This window comes from Microcaecilia unicolor, chromosome 9, assembly GCF_901765095.1.
Source record: "Microcaecilia unicolor chromosome 9, aMicUni1.1, whole genome shotgun sequence".
Classification (NCBI taxonomy): domain Eukaryota; kingdom Metazoa; phylum Chordata; class Amphibia; order Gymnophiona; family Siphonopidae; genus Microcaecilia; species Microcaecilia unicolor.
In genome coordinates, this window is record NC_044039.1 from 93673945 (window position 1) to 93688720 (window position 14776).

At 43.2% G+C, this 14776-nt stretch overlaps 1 protein-coding gene across 2 annotated transcripts in view; it reads right to left on the reverse strand.

Moving 5' to 3' along the window:
* Positions 1–4063: 4063 nt before the first annotated feature.
* BCAT1 (branched chain amino acid transaminase 1) overlaps positions 4064–14776 on the reverse strand; it is a 119106-nt gene continuing 108393 nt past the window's right edge. For both annotated transcript variants that reach the window (XM_030213861.1, XM_030213859.1), the window contains exons 10-11: positions 10201–10275; positions 4064–4478 (exon numbers count right to left, since the gene is read on the reverse strand). In XM_030213861.1, the coding sequence (XP_030069721.1) occupies positions 4434–4478; positions 10201–10275 (120 nt within the window). In that variant the 3' untranslated portion in view covers positions 4064–4433. The remainder of the gene's footprint in view (positions 4479–10200; positions 10276–14776) is intronic.

A 14776-nucleotide genomic window follows, 5' to 3' on the forward strand; every position in this document is an offset into this window, starting at 1 on the left:
GAGAGAGCCCAGCAAAAGCCAGAGGCCAGCCACTGGCAGGAGCCGCCTGCTGCTGGAACTACTGAGTTTATTTTGGTAAACAAAAAGGTGAGGTGGCAGTGGCCATGCCGGGAGGTGAGTACGGCACACACTGCATGCATCTCTATCAGTGCTGCTGCATCATCTCCTGAATCTGGTCTTCACTGCACCCCTCTCCCAATGCAGTCTCAATCTAATGTACTGATGCCATACTCATACTATAAGACTTCAAACCCTGTGGTAGCCAAAGATTAAGCACCTAAGCACTTTGCCAACTGCCTAGCTACCTGGATGCAAGGCAGAATGAGGAGAGCAGTGAAGACCAGGTGATGTGGCAAAACTGCTATAGATCAGTGTAGTGTGCACTGTGTTCACCTCCTCCCCACCACACTTACACTTTAAAAAATCTGTCATATGCCCCAAAGGAAGGGGAAAAGGCAGGGAGTGTTTTATCAAGTGGAATGTATTAACTGTCTTTATGATGAAAGCATTCCCTAATCCAGTACCCTCTCTGCAGACCCATCTTGGAGACCCAGGCTTCCTCTGTTGCACCCCCACCCTTCCCAGCAGACCCATCCTGGACATCTCTTCAGGCTCCCCTCCACTGTATCCCCCACTCTCCATGCAGATTCACCTTGGACACCTCCCCTTTCCTGCACCCCTGACAACCTCCCTGCAGATCCACCTCAGACTCTGTGCCTTCAAACACTTTATTGGGTGTATCTTCAAGGAGGTGGACATTTCCAAATGCATTCTTTTCATCTATTGAAAAATACCTTGTTCTTCAAACATGCAGCTCTTTCCCTATCTATTTCCCCCCTTTCAGCTTTGAGCTTGGGTAGAAGGACACAGACAGTAGTAAACCACACTCCCCCAAATGCTGACAAGGGCCACCTCAGAAATCTCCAGGGGCCCCCACTAGCCCCTGGACCTTGCATTAAAGAACACTACACTATAAAGTTACTTCCACTTTAAAAATTATTTCAGAAAAACTAGGCACTGATATTTCCATCTGCTATTTGGGATGCACAATTTTTCAAGATTAAACTGCACACATATACATGAATTTTCACAAGTGTAAAACCCTTCCCAATTCCACTCTCAGGAATCTCTCCTCAAATAGCAACTCAGTGTACAGGTATCATAGACTGTACACATGGAAGCTTATCTGCATAATGGGCAGGAAACTTTTATAACAGGCCACTTCCTGCAGCTAAAGCAATGTTTTACCTACACAAATAGATATATGTTACCCTCTCTACGGTCTGAGCCTGAAGGGAGTGTTTGAAGCGTAATGGAAGAAAGTATTTCAGAGAGGTGGGGTAGATACATGCAATATCTTTACCAAGGAGCAACAATCAACAGAATCAAGATAGCACAGGATAAGCACTGAGAAACCTTCATGGGAAATGAGGGTAGGTTTTGAAGTCTGCCAAACCAGATAGGTTTTACAGTTGTGGAGCTTTACTTAAAAAAAAAAATGACCTATCCCTTTTCTCTCGGGGGCAATGTCTGCAAATGGGTTAATTTTGTGTCTCAAAAATCAAAAAAATACTGAAGAGCAAAAACAAAATGAAACCAGTACTGCTCTTCACAGGTTTCAATTATCCTCTGAAGCAAAACACAGCGGAAAACGACTCCAATTCAGAGAAAACAGCAGTGGGTTTTTTTCTCTGAATTGGAGTTGTTTATTGCTGCAGTTTGTTTAAGAGGATAATTGAAACCTGTGATATAAGAGCCATCCAAGGGGGAAGACCATCAATGTAGGCGCCCCTGGCTATTGAGATTTCCTTTCTTAAATACATTCTTTATAGATAATCTTTAGGATTACTGTTATGTTCTAGGGCAAACTAAGTAGTATTGGTTTTATTTTTGTGTCTACCATGACAGCAACGAACTGTGTATGGAAAGTACTGTGGCTTTGCATATGTAGAAATAAGGTTCAGCAAACAAGTTGTAGGGCAATACCTTTTACTGGACTCTGCTGTTCTCATTGACTTGATGAAACATAGCTCTCAAATGTTAGCGACAGATATACTGAGTTAGTCTAATACAAAGATATCAACTACGGCCTGTTTTCATGACTCATTTCTGCCTATGGAAAAATCTTTACTGAAAACAGCCCCTTTACCTGATTTCATAGTCTGCTTCTATTTTTCTCATGCTAGAGTATTGCAATAAATGATTTCCTAATGAAACCCACCCTGAAAGGTGGGTTTTGATGAGAGTAAGGAGAAAGAGAAAATCTGGTTGAAGTACTTTAAAAAAAAAATACAAGCAGGTTTATTCTTTCTAAGATAAACTGTCAGTCTATTTGCTGTAGCAGAGCTGCCTAGGAAGTGCTGAACTTGTTATATTTGTACAGGAGGAGAATGGGTTCCACAGCTTCCTACATGCAAATAGGAGCAAGCAGACAGGTTGATGGGAGTATTTCCACACACTTTTGAGGGGGATTAATTCACTGAAATAAATAACACTTGAGGGGCAGACTATGAATACACACCGTATGGAAAGCGCTAAATCAGAATAAAGTAAATAAAAACCTGCTCCCCATGAGGTTAGGGAAGAGGCAAATTGGTAGCATGATGAGAATTCACTAGTACAGTTTAGACTCTGGAAAGGTTTGACTCATGCTAAATCATCTGTATGGTTTTGGCTAGGAACAAAGGTTGCTCTCTAGTGGGGAACCCATGGAACTGATGCTTATAGAGTTTTGATAAAAACTGGTAAATCTGAATCCTAGCAAGGAAAATACCTTTAGAGGCTTCTCTGAAGGCATGAAAAGCGGAAATCCTTCGGAGCTAGATTCAAGGCTAGAAAGTCTTTCAGAGCAGCTCAGGGTAGAAGAAGGAACAGCCCTTGGGAGCAGACACAGCAAAAGAAAAGAGCCTGTGAAGGCTTAGAGCTGTAAAAGCAGAGGTAGCCCTCTATTGGGATTCCTGGGACTGGTGGTTGCAGAACCCTGTTGAGGCTGGTACTCTAAGCCCTAGCAGTGAGAAATCCCAGAGGCTTCTCTTGAAGAGAAGACCAGCGAGGGTGAAGGCCTCCAGGGTGCAAAATCCCAGAGGCTTCTCTTGAAGAGAAGACCAGCAAGGGTGAAGGCCTCCAGGATGCAATCAACACTAGGGGCCCATTGAGGATGAAAGCCCCTGGGGTGCAATCAGCACAAGGGGCCTGATAAAGGTAAAGGCCTCCAGGGTGCAATCAGCATCAGGGACTCGACAAGGGTGAAGGTCCTCGGAGTGCAATCGGCACTTTGGGCCCAGAGAGGGATGACGGCAAATCCTCAGAACACTGGGAGGTTCCAGGAAGCAACAGCCAGGCCAGGCACAACAGGCCTAGGAGTGCAGACCAGCAGCCACCCACCCATGAAGCCTTCAGCAAGAGGGGTGAGACCTGAGGGTGGACTTGCAAGAAAGGAAAGGAGGGACCTACGCCATACCTATACACTGACTTGACTAAGCAGCAGGCAAGCGCTCACAGCTACTACCTTGGCAAGCAAGACTGACAGGGTCTGAGAAGTGTGTGAAGGAGTGTCACTGATTCTGAATACCTACCTGAGTCAAAGGCTAACCGTTAATACTAGAATGTTTTTGGTTTAGGAGGTTAAGTGCCAAGACTATTTGTGTTTGTATATGTTAGTTGTATATATATATATATATATATATATATATATATATATATATATATATGTGTGTGTGTGTGTGTGTGTGTAAATAGTTAAATAAAACCTGTTTAATTAGCCAGCCCTGTTCGCAGCAATTCTTTTCTCTTTTTTGGATTTTTCCTAGAAGGGGAGAAGAGGGTAATCCCACCTGCTAACGCTTTTCTACCCTAGATGGAGGCACCGAGCACCACAGTGAATAAGGAACCAACAGAGACTGGGAGGCTCCAGCCAGGTCATACCCCGATTCCAGGTGCACCCAGTAAAGGGGCGTTACATATATAAAGGTACCTAAAGCAATAAGAAACTTGCATTACAAATAAAGTAATCTCTGCCATAGAAGCCAGCTCTGAACAAACTCCTTGAGGGAGAGGTTTTTTTGGGAGGGGGGGGGGTGTTTTACCACCCCCAATAATTTTGAAAAATTGTCTCCTCTGGCCTCTACATGACTACAGAAAAACAGTTTGAAGACTGGGTGTAGAATAAAAATGAGACTCACGGAGCAACAATAGAAAACAGGAAAAGTGTTACATTGTATTCCTGACATATGAACTCCCCTACTGGAAGTCAATTTCTAAAAATAACACGACAGCAGAAGACCATGTTTGCTTTCTTTGGCGTAGACCCAGTCTTCACTGAGAATACCTCAGAACTGTTGGTTGTTCTACTCACTAACACAAACCTACTAGAATTTGTATAATCGTTTTTTCTTCTTCTGTAGTGTTCAGCGTTTCACCATAAATTCCATGGTTTATGATGTCACAAAGTATGCCCAGTCACTCTTCTCTCGTCCATACTGAAACAAACGCAAAGAACAGAGTTCAGGAATTAATGCTAAAAGGGTGAGAGCAGTATTAAAAAAACAAATATAAAGGCTTCTGTGAACTTCTTGAACAGCAAAATTGAAAAATCACTGGAGATATTTTGTATACTGCTGTTTCTTCATGTTGCAAACAAAATATCCAAGTCAATTTGGTAGCTGTGCCTCATAATCATTATTATTGAGCATGACTTTTGCACACCTCTGAATTTTATAAAATGCAGTCTCTTTAGTTTCAGAATTCTGGCTGCAAGGGAAAAAAAGTGACAAAGATATTTTAAATTTAATTTTTAACATTTATTATTGGTAGTTTCACTTGGTAATCTGTAACCCAGGAGCAGCTCAAATAAACTGTTGCCTGAGACAAAGTATAAGTTGAACCACTACTGCCCCCCTCCCCCCACCTTAGGGCCCTGTTTACTAAGATGCATTAGCATTTTTAACATGCCTACGATTAACACGCGCGCTAAACATGTAGGCACCTATGGGGATACTGTAGGCGCATACACAGTTAATGCACATACATAGTTAATGCGCATTAAAAATGCTAACACGCCTATAACGCAGCTTAGTAAACAGGGCTCTTAGTATTTTAATGCGCCTACAATTAGCGCATGCATTAACCGTGTAGGCGCCTATAGGGATATTGTAGGTGCATACATGGTTAACGCGCATTAAAGATGCTAAGGCGCCTATAATGTGGCTTAGTAAACAGGGCTTTCAGTTCCCAAAATGGGACGATGTCTCGGATCTCTAATAAATGGGCAGGATCCCTTCACTGAAAACATAGGTCAGCTGGCTGTTCCAAGAAAAGAGTAATATATTCCCAGCCTATATAATTTTTTTAAAAAAGCCTTTTGCAAAGCTGTTTAAATGCAGCAAAAGTGGTAGCAGTTTAATTATGTAGCCTTTGATCTAATACAAAATATACCAACTCTTGACACTGCACATTGGACCACTATGGTATTAACAGTAAATATACAGTATATTCTGCAAAAACAAAAGAGATGCAAGGTGCACACACACCAAGGAGCAAAAGAAAAACGTGAGAAGCACAACCAAGTTTAGAATACCAAAAATAAAAATTTTAGCAAATTTTATTCAGGTGTTATAAACTAGGTTGTGGATCTTTCTTCTTTTTTTCTGAATATACATTCTGCATTCAAACGTATCTCTTCCTCAGCAATAGGTGTGGAAAAGAACTAGGCCATTTCCCATAGAACTCAAGACATCAAAAAATCTGTTTCTGTGCAAGGAGCAAGATGGCGATTTGAGCTGACATGGACTTGCGAGCTCTCGACTCGTGGATCCTCTGCTGCTCAGCTAGTGCTCAACTAATATAGGGAAGTGGAAGGGGAAGTCTTGTACCTTTCCTGCCAGGGTCAGACCTTCAATTTTGGGGGCAATGGACCACTGAAGTCTTTTTGATGGCCAGGTCTAGAAGATGTGCTCCTGAGGTGGTGCACAGCGACGACAGCCTTGCACAAAGCGAGAGCGATCTGTTCACATTTTTCCTGGAGCAGTTCAAGAATTCCCGTATATCAGGGGGTGAGAGATCCGTGGTGGAGCTCAGACCTCTGTGCAAGTGGGAAACTCTGTTACACTCGATCTGACTGGTATGCCTTCCCACCCCCCACCCCCATCCTCCGGTTAAATGATCTCTTCCTCTTACTGCACCTGCTAGTTTTTCAGGTGCTGGGGAAGGAGTGTTGGAAGAAACTGCTATGATGGCTCATAGCATTTCAGAGATTACCCCAGTGAGTCAAGAAGGTGTGTTTCATGATCTTGGATAATGATGGACTCTCAGGCAACCTTGGAAGATGTATGGAATACCCTAGTGAGAGTGGAATAGAATATGTCGTCTCAATCAGATAAAGTTGTTGAGTCTTCTAATTTGCTCCACCATCAGGTTAATGTCCATAAAGAGGCTTTGGGGAAGCATGGAACATGACTTAGCCGTGAGGACCAGCAATCAGCTGAGCTTAGGGCACATGGAGGGGCATAATTGAACGGGAACGACCATCTCTAAGGGCACCCATCTCTAAGGACGTCCCGGGGAAGGGGCGGGGAAACCGCTGTTATCGAAACAAGATGGGTGTCCATCTTTCATTTCGATAATATGGTCAGAGACGCCCAAATCTCAACATTTAGGTCGACCTTAGAGATGGGCGTCCTTAGAGATGGTTGTCCCCGGTTTTCGACAATAATAGAAACCCAGGATGCCCATCTCAAAAATGACCAAATCCAAGGCATTTGGTCGTGGGAGAAGCCAGCATTCGTAGTGCACTGGTCAGGCACCCTAGGGGGCACTGAGGTGGACTTCACAAATTGCTCCCTGGTGCATAGCTCCCTTACCTTCGGTGCTGAGCCTCCCAAACCCCACTCCCCACAACTGTACACCACTACCATAGCCCTAAGTGGTGAAGGGGAGCACCTACATGTGGGTATAGTGGGTTTCTGGTGGGTTTTTTAAGGGCTCACATTTACCAGCACAAGTGTAACAGGTAGGGGGGGATGGGCCTGGGTCTGCCTGCCTGAAGTGCACTGCACCGACTAAACTGCTCCAGGGACCTGCATACTGCTGTCATGGAGCTGGGTATGACATTTGAGGCTGGCATAAAAAAAAATTTAAACTTTTATTTTAGGGTGGGAGGGGGTTGGTGACCACTGGGGGAGTAAGGGGGAGGTCATCCCCGATTTCCTCCGGTGGTCATCTGGTCAGTTTGGGCACATTTTTGAGGCTTGGTCGTGAAAAAAACTTGACCAAGTTGACTAAATGCTCATCAGGAACGCCCTTCTTTTTTCCATTATCGGCCGAGGACGCCCATCTCTTAAGCACGCCCCAGTCCCGCCTTCGCTACGGTGCCGACACGCCCCCGTGAACTTTGGTCGTCCCCGCAACGGACTGTAGTTCAGGATGCCCAAAATCGGCTTTTGATTATGCCAATTTGGGCGACCCTGAGAGAAGGACGCCCATCTCCCGATTTGTGTCGGAAGATGGGCGCCCTTCTCTTTTGAAAATGCCCCTGTTAGGTGTCCTTTTACTAAGCAGCAGTAGGGCTAATGCACAGGTAGTACACGCCAAATTGGCACTACCGTCAGCGTAGTGCGGGTAATTCTGAAGTTGGTGTGTGCTGTTTCCCTTGGAAGAAAACATTTTTCTACTTTCTACGGTGGGGGGCGTTCCCGGCGGTAATCAGCAGCGTGGTCACATTGGCGTGTGCTGCATGATTACCGCACGAGTAGCGCATGAGCTAGGTGAATGGGTGGCAGTAAGGGCTCAGGTAGTAAATAGTCATGTGCTACTTTTAATTTTACTGCACAGCCATTTACTGCCCCCATAAAAATGAAGTCTTTTTTCCCAGCTGCAGTAAAAAAAATGGCCCAGCTCTTGCCAAAAACACATGCCCACACTACTGCAGCCCACTTTTTACTGCAGCTTAACAAAAGGACCCCATTGTTTTGTCCTTATATAGGAATTGGAAGCTATAAGCTATAAAATCGAAATGTTGTAAAATAATAGCCACCTGTTTAATTTGTGGCTGTTAAACTTTCCCAAATCTCCTTTAATGCCAGCTATTGAAATGGTAGAGGTTTCATTTGAAGTCCTTTAAGTTCCTAAAGATCCTCTAGGAATCAACCTATTATATTAACTCCAGAGGTCAATTAGATAATGAAGGCTAAGCTGCTGAGTTATATTTGGAAACCTCAGACCAGACTAATTTGGGTGACTTTAACGATTGCCTTTTTCCTGGATCTGGACAAGATCTGGTTACTGATACTGTATTTTTGGTACAAAACTTCAAAACTTTCATAGGTCAAGTGTTACTTTTTCCTTATTCTGCTAGGGCTACACAGGTGAAGAATAAATCCTTTTTGGTCAAACATTCCCAGGTGTGGCCTCTTGGTGCAACTTTTTTCTTACAGTTTCTCTGTGGATGCCATGCATTTGAAGGTAGCAATTATATTTTCTTTGACCAAGAATAGTTACACATTAGTCAGTGTTAGAACAGTTCCAGTAACTGTGTCTATACCAGTCCTTTCAAATTGTTAGATGCTCACCTGTTCATTTTCTTCAAAAATTGCTCACTTTTTCCTATAATTTTCCTCTTTCCCTCCTTGAGGGTCTCCTATCCATTGGGTTTACCTTCTTTTTTTCCCTCTCCCTCCCCACTTGTAGGAGATATATTAAGTTTGCTGTTACTTTACCTTGTAATTGGAAGGGTTTTTTTAACACATTTTATTAATTTAATTATTCAAATAACAAATCATGCAACACAATTTGTATTGAAAAGTTGAATAAAGTGGTGTGGTAGCCATGTTAGTCAACTTTTAAAAGTAATAAATAGAAATAAATCAAAACATAGAAAAAAATAAGATACCTTTTTTTTTGACTAATTTAATACATTTTTGATTAGCTTTCGTAGGTAACCTTTCTCCTTCAGATCGGAAATAAGCAAATATTCACAAATATCAGAATATATACTGCCAAAGCAGTTGGAGCGATTTTCGCTGGCACTGTCTATATAATGCTATTGAAAATCAGTAGCCAGCAGGTTTGTATGTTTGCCATCCTCCAGGGAAGTTATCAATGTGGACTACCATTAAATGGCGTTATTTTAACATTAACTCATGTTGTTTTAGCACAGGGCTTTTTTATGCAGTGAGACCTAGTTATTAATAACTGGGGTTAATAGTCAAATAACCCTTTAAAATTTTATATTAATATGAAACTGGACTGAACCATTACTTTATGGTTTCTCTTCCCTACATGGCAACCTGGGCGTTTTGTAACATTACCTCCTGTTCTGGGTCTGGGTGGATTTTATGCTCATCTGTTTCTTTGTCACTGTGTGTGGCAGAAAGAACTATTTCTATAAACCAGTTTCTTGAGGTATCATCTCTTTATCATGATGTATCTTTATTAGATCAACACTATATCTTTTTGTTTCTGTTCAATGGAGTATGTAAAAATCAATATTATATTCATCTAGAAATCCATACCTTATCTGAACTAGGCAGTGGCGTGCCAAGGGGGTGCGGTGGGAGGAGTCCGCCCCGGGTGCACGCCGCTGGGGGGGTGCTGCGCGCCTGTCTGCTCTGCTCGTTCCGTGCTCCCTCTGCCCCGGAACAGGTTACTTCCTGTTCCGGGGCAGAGGGAGCATGGAACGAGCGAAGCCGACAGGCGTGCGGCACCCCCCCCCCCCCCCCCCCAGCAGGTAAAAATGCACCCGGGGGGGGGGGTGTCCTTTCGCCGGGGGTGGGGGGTTGCGCTGCACCCGGGGGGAGGGCGCATCGGCGATCCACCCTGGGTGTCAGCCACCCTAGGAACACCACTGGAACTAGGAAGTTTGGATAAGCAGAGTCAAACTGAAACAGGTTCAGATCAGATCAGTGCAAGTTATTTGCAGCACAAGTTCATTCTCTAAACACAACACATTGTCTTCACAGAGAATGATATTTGCTTTTCAGTGACTATAAACCACATATGCTGACATTTGAGAAAGGTTTTGACAAAAGATTCTGCATATATAAAATGTAAATCAGATTTAGGCTTGCATTTATGCTCATTAGTATAGCTATTTATGAATCACTTACCACCATTATTGATGTTAGATTAATAAACCTGTAGATAGCAATTGCTGAATAAGTGATTTATCAGTTATCATGCACCAAAATGTTAGCAACAGAGCCTTACCTGGATATCACTTAGCTGCTTCAAAATCTGACTTGTTAATTTAGGTCCATTTTCCATAGTTGGTATATGCAAATTCTTTATAATATTATAAAGAGAAAAAAATACAAGCACATTATTAAGGGAAGGCTGAATACAAATGCCTTAAAAACACTAAGAAATCAGTTTTCAAAGGGAACTAGCTGGCTAAGTAAAGCCTTTGAAAATCTTTCAATCCAAGAGGCTAAATTTAGTCTACTACATCTCAATAAGTGGCTAAATATAACCTCTTTAAAATCTGGGCTGACCTGAAAGTGGCCATCCCTAGATTTGGACGTCCATAGACATAGACGTTTCTGACTTTCGGTGATTTTCGAAACCAAAGCCGTCCATGTCAAAAACGGCCAAATGCAAGCCATTTGGTCGTGGGAGGAGCCAGCATTCGTAGTGCACTGGTCCCCCTCACATGCCAGGATACCAACCGGGCACCCTAGGGGGCACTGCAGTGGACTAACCGATGCACTAACTGAACGGAAAAATCCCTTCCCTTACCGATCCCTTAGCGATTCATAAAGGAACGGGCATGCATGAAGGAAATCGCATGCAAATGAGCTGCTCACTGTTAGCTCATTTGCATACGATTTCCTTCCTAAGGAGGGGAAGCCAGTGCAGAGCAGCCAAGCATTAAGCGTGGCTGCTCTGCGCATGCCAAAAACGGCTTCATACATGCAGCCAAGCTGCGTGTATAATAGCTGTCTACAACCTTAAATAAATTGCCATCTACAACCTTAGAAAAATACAAGTCCAGGTGAAAACGTCCAAGTGCTCATCAGGGACGTCTTTTTTTTTTAGAGTATGGGTGAAGGACGTCCTTCGCTATGCCTCCGTTCCTGCAATGGCAGTTGAGGATGTCCTTCGCTATGCCTTCATCCCTGCAACGGCAGTTGAGGAAGTCCAAAATATGATGTTTCTGTGGGAAGGATGTCCATGCCTGGATGCTTTTATGAGAAGGACGTCTATGCCTGCTATACCTCTGACATCCTCTTTATTTATTTGGATTTTGGATCACAAGTAGCAGCAGTGGAATTTGAACCGGCCACCTCTGGATTGCAAGACCAGTGCTCTAACTACTAGGCCACTCCTCTCCTTTGAAATTTGGCTGGCCCTGTGGGGGGGGGGGGGGGGGAGGCAGCTCAGGACATCCAAAATGTTTGAAAGAAGAACGCCCACACCTTCGCTATGCCTCCGCTGACACACACATACCTCCCCCTCCCAGGGACCTGCATACTGCTGAGATGGACCTGAGTATGACATTTCAGGCTGGCAAAAAAAGTTTTTAAAGTTGTTTTTTTCAGGGTGGGAGGGGGTTAGTCACCACTGGGGGAGTCAGGGGAGGTCATCCCCAATTCCCTCCGGTGGTCATCTGGTCAGTTCGCACACCTTTTTGAGGCTTGGTCATGAAACAAAATTGACCAAGTCGACCAAATGCTCGTCAGGGATGCCCTTCTTTTTTCCATTATCGGCCAAGGACGCCCATCTCTTAAGCACGCCCTCATCCCACCTTCGGTACCCTGCCAACACGCCCCCGGGAACTTTGGTCATCTCCGTGACAGAAAGCAGTTGAGGACGCCCAAAATCGTCTTTCGATTATGCCGATTTGGACGACCCTGAGAGAAGGATGCCCACCTCCCGATTTGTGTCGGAAGATGGGCGCCCTTCTCTTTCCAAAATGCCCCTGATTGTCATATGCTTCTATTGGCCAGGCTGCACTGGTTACATGTTGAAGTTTGTGCTTATTTTAAAGTTTGGTATTAGGTTTTTTGCTCTTTGCATAGTGAAGCACTGCAATATCTGTCTCAGAAATTGATTACTTATATGACAAATCACTCCCTTCAGTTGTGTCAGAAAGTGATTTTGGTGGTCCCAACCATGTACTGCATTAAGAACACATGTTAGGGTGCATGTTTTTTCAGTTATTTTGGAATAATAATAATAATAGCAGAACTTATTACCTGCTCAAGCCTTCCATTTCAGAGTGGTTAACAAAGCAGGATACTGGTTATTACCAGGAAGTATAATGAAACTTAAATACAAAGAATATTTCCATAAATCTTAATTAAACAATTGTATTACACATGATTTAAAACATACTTCCTAAATTAATATGTTTTGATATTTTGGCAGAATTCCGTATAAGAACCAGAAGGTCTAATTATAATTGAAATGTCTTTTTCTAATCTCGCAGCTTGAAAAGCCAGCAAATACTCAAAGATTTGCAGCCTTTTAATATCTTTAGGAGATGGAAAAGAAAAAAATTTTTTATACCCTTTCCTAAAATTTCTTGGTGCTTATCACCAATGTAAAATTATAACAAAAATATGAAGTAACTAGATCATATAAAACCTTATAAAGAAAGCATAACAACTTGAATAAAATTCTTGCACCATCCAGCAGCCAGTGCAACTTAATATAATACTGAGATAGCCTAAATTAAACAAAGTGCCCTGTTTTGAATAGTTTGAAGACTTTTGAGTAATTGTTTTGAACATCCCAAATATACAACATTACAATAGTCCAATTGACTCAAAATAATTCATTGCCTCTGGAGCTCAGTTTGATGTCTTATTATGGCCACTTCCGTACAGCTCTTAAGACCTAGTGGTATTCATGATAATCTGTTATATTAAATGTATATTATTTTATTATTTATTTTATTTTTGTTACGTTTGTACCCCGCACATTCCCACTCATGGCAGGCTCAATACGGCTTACATGGGGCAATGGAGGGTTAACCAGTTTATTTTCGAAAGTGATAGCCGACCATCTTCCGACACAAATCGGGAGATGGCCGGCCATCTCCTAAAACCGGCCAAATCAGTATAATCGAAAGCTGATTTTTGGACACACTCGCCAACATTCCGTCATGGAGGCGGCTAAACTTCAAGGGGGCGTGTCGGCAGGGTAGTGAAGGTGGGATGTGGGCATGCTTACGAGATGGCCGGCTTCAGCTGATAATGGAAAAAAGAAAACCGGCGATGACGAGCATTTGGCCGGTTTTACTTGGTCTATTTATTTTCACGACCAAGTCTCAAAAAGATGCCCAAACTGACCAGATGACCACCGGAAGGAATTGGGGATGACCTCCCCATACTCCTCCAGTGGTCACCAACCCCCTCCCACCCAAAAAAAAACTTTAAAACATTTCCTTCCTATGAGGGGAAGCCAGTCGGCCAGCTCGTAAAAAAAAAAAAGGATCTTGCTGATCAGTTATGTTATGACTTACTTGTTCTGGAGTGCTGTATTTTGTGATACTGTTTTGAGAAATGTTCAAGAAAGATTTCATACAAATTAAAAAAGTCCCTACCGTTCATTTTCCTTTGATGGCCGTCCCTGACATGCACTTCCCTTAATAGCCGTCTTTCTCTCCGAAAGTGCACTTCTCTTAATGGCCGGCTTTCTCCCCAAACAGGGAAATCAAAACAGTTTTTGCTCACAGTTTTTTTTAATAGTAACAGTGGGATTTGAACCAGCCACCTCTGCATTACAAGAGCCATGATGTAACCACTTGGCCACAGCTCCACTTACTTGGCTATCCCTCCCTTTTGATTATACCCCTTCAAGTCTCTCGCTGTCTGTGAGTGGCTGAGAGAGACCTGGAGGGGTATAATCAAAAGGGAGGGACACCCAAGTAAGTAGAGCTGTGGCCAAGTGGTTACATCACTGGTCTTGTAATGCAGAGGTGGCTGGTTCAAATCCCACTGTTACTACAAAAAAAGCAGTGTGCAAAAACTTTTGATTTCCCTGTTCAGGGAGAAAGACGGCCATTAAGAGAAGTGCACTTTCGGAGAGAAAGATGGCCATCAAGAGAAAGACGGCTATTAAGGGAAGTGCACGTCAGGGACTTTTTTCATTTGTATGAAGTCTTTCTTGAACATTTCTCAAAACAGTATCACAAAATACAGCACTCCTGAACAAGTAAGTCATAACATAACTGATCAGCAAGATCTAAACATCCAGAAGTACCAGTGCACTACGAATGCTGGCCCCTCCCACGGCCAAATGCCTTGGATTTGGCCGGGTTTGAGATGGCCGGTTCCAGTTTCCATTATCGCTGAAAAACAAAGTCAGCCATCTCAAACCCGGTGATCTGTGGCATTTGGCCGGCCCCAACCGTATTATCGAAACAAAAGTTGGCCGGCCATCTTTTTCGATAATACCGTTCCGGGCAGCTGTTGTGGCACCGCCAAAATAGATCGCCGGTGATCAATTTCACCAGCACCAGTTGATTATGCCCCTCATTGTGACTTGCCCAGAGTCACAAGGAGCTGCCTGTGCCTGAAGTGGGGGAATCAAACTCAGTTCCTCAGGACCAAAGTCCACCACCCTAACCACTAGGCCACTCCTCCACTCATGACAATTTTGTTACTCTGAACGTGTATATCTCTACAGGGTGAGGGGTGAGGCAAAAAAAAGTAACCCCCTACAGTTATTTGCTGTTATCTCAGCAACCGCTTAGAATTTCAAAGTTAAATTTTAAAGCTTTATTTGTCGTGCCTATTTACATTTCTGTGCCAAGTGGAATGAGATTATCTTTAAACAC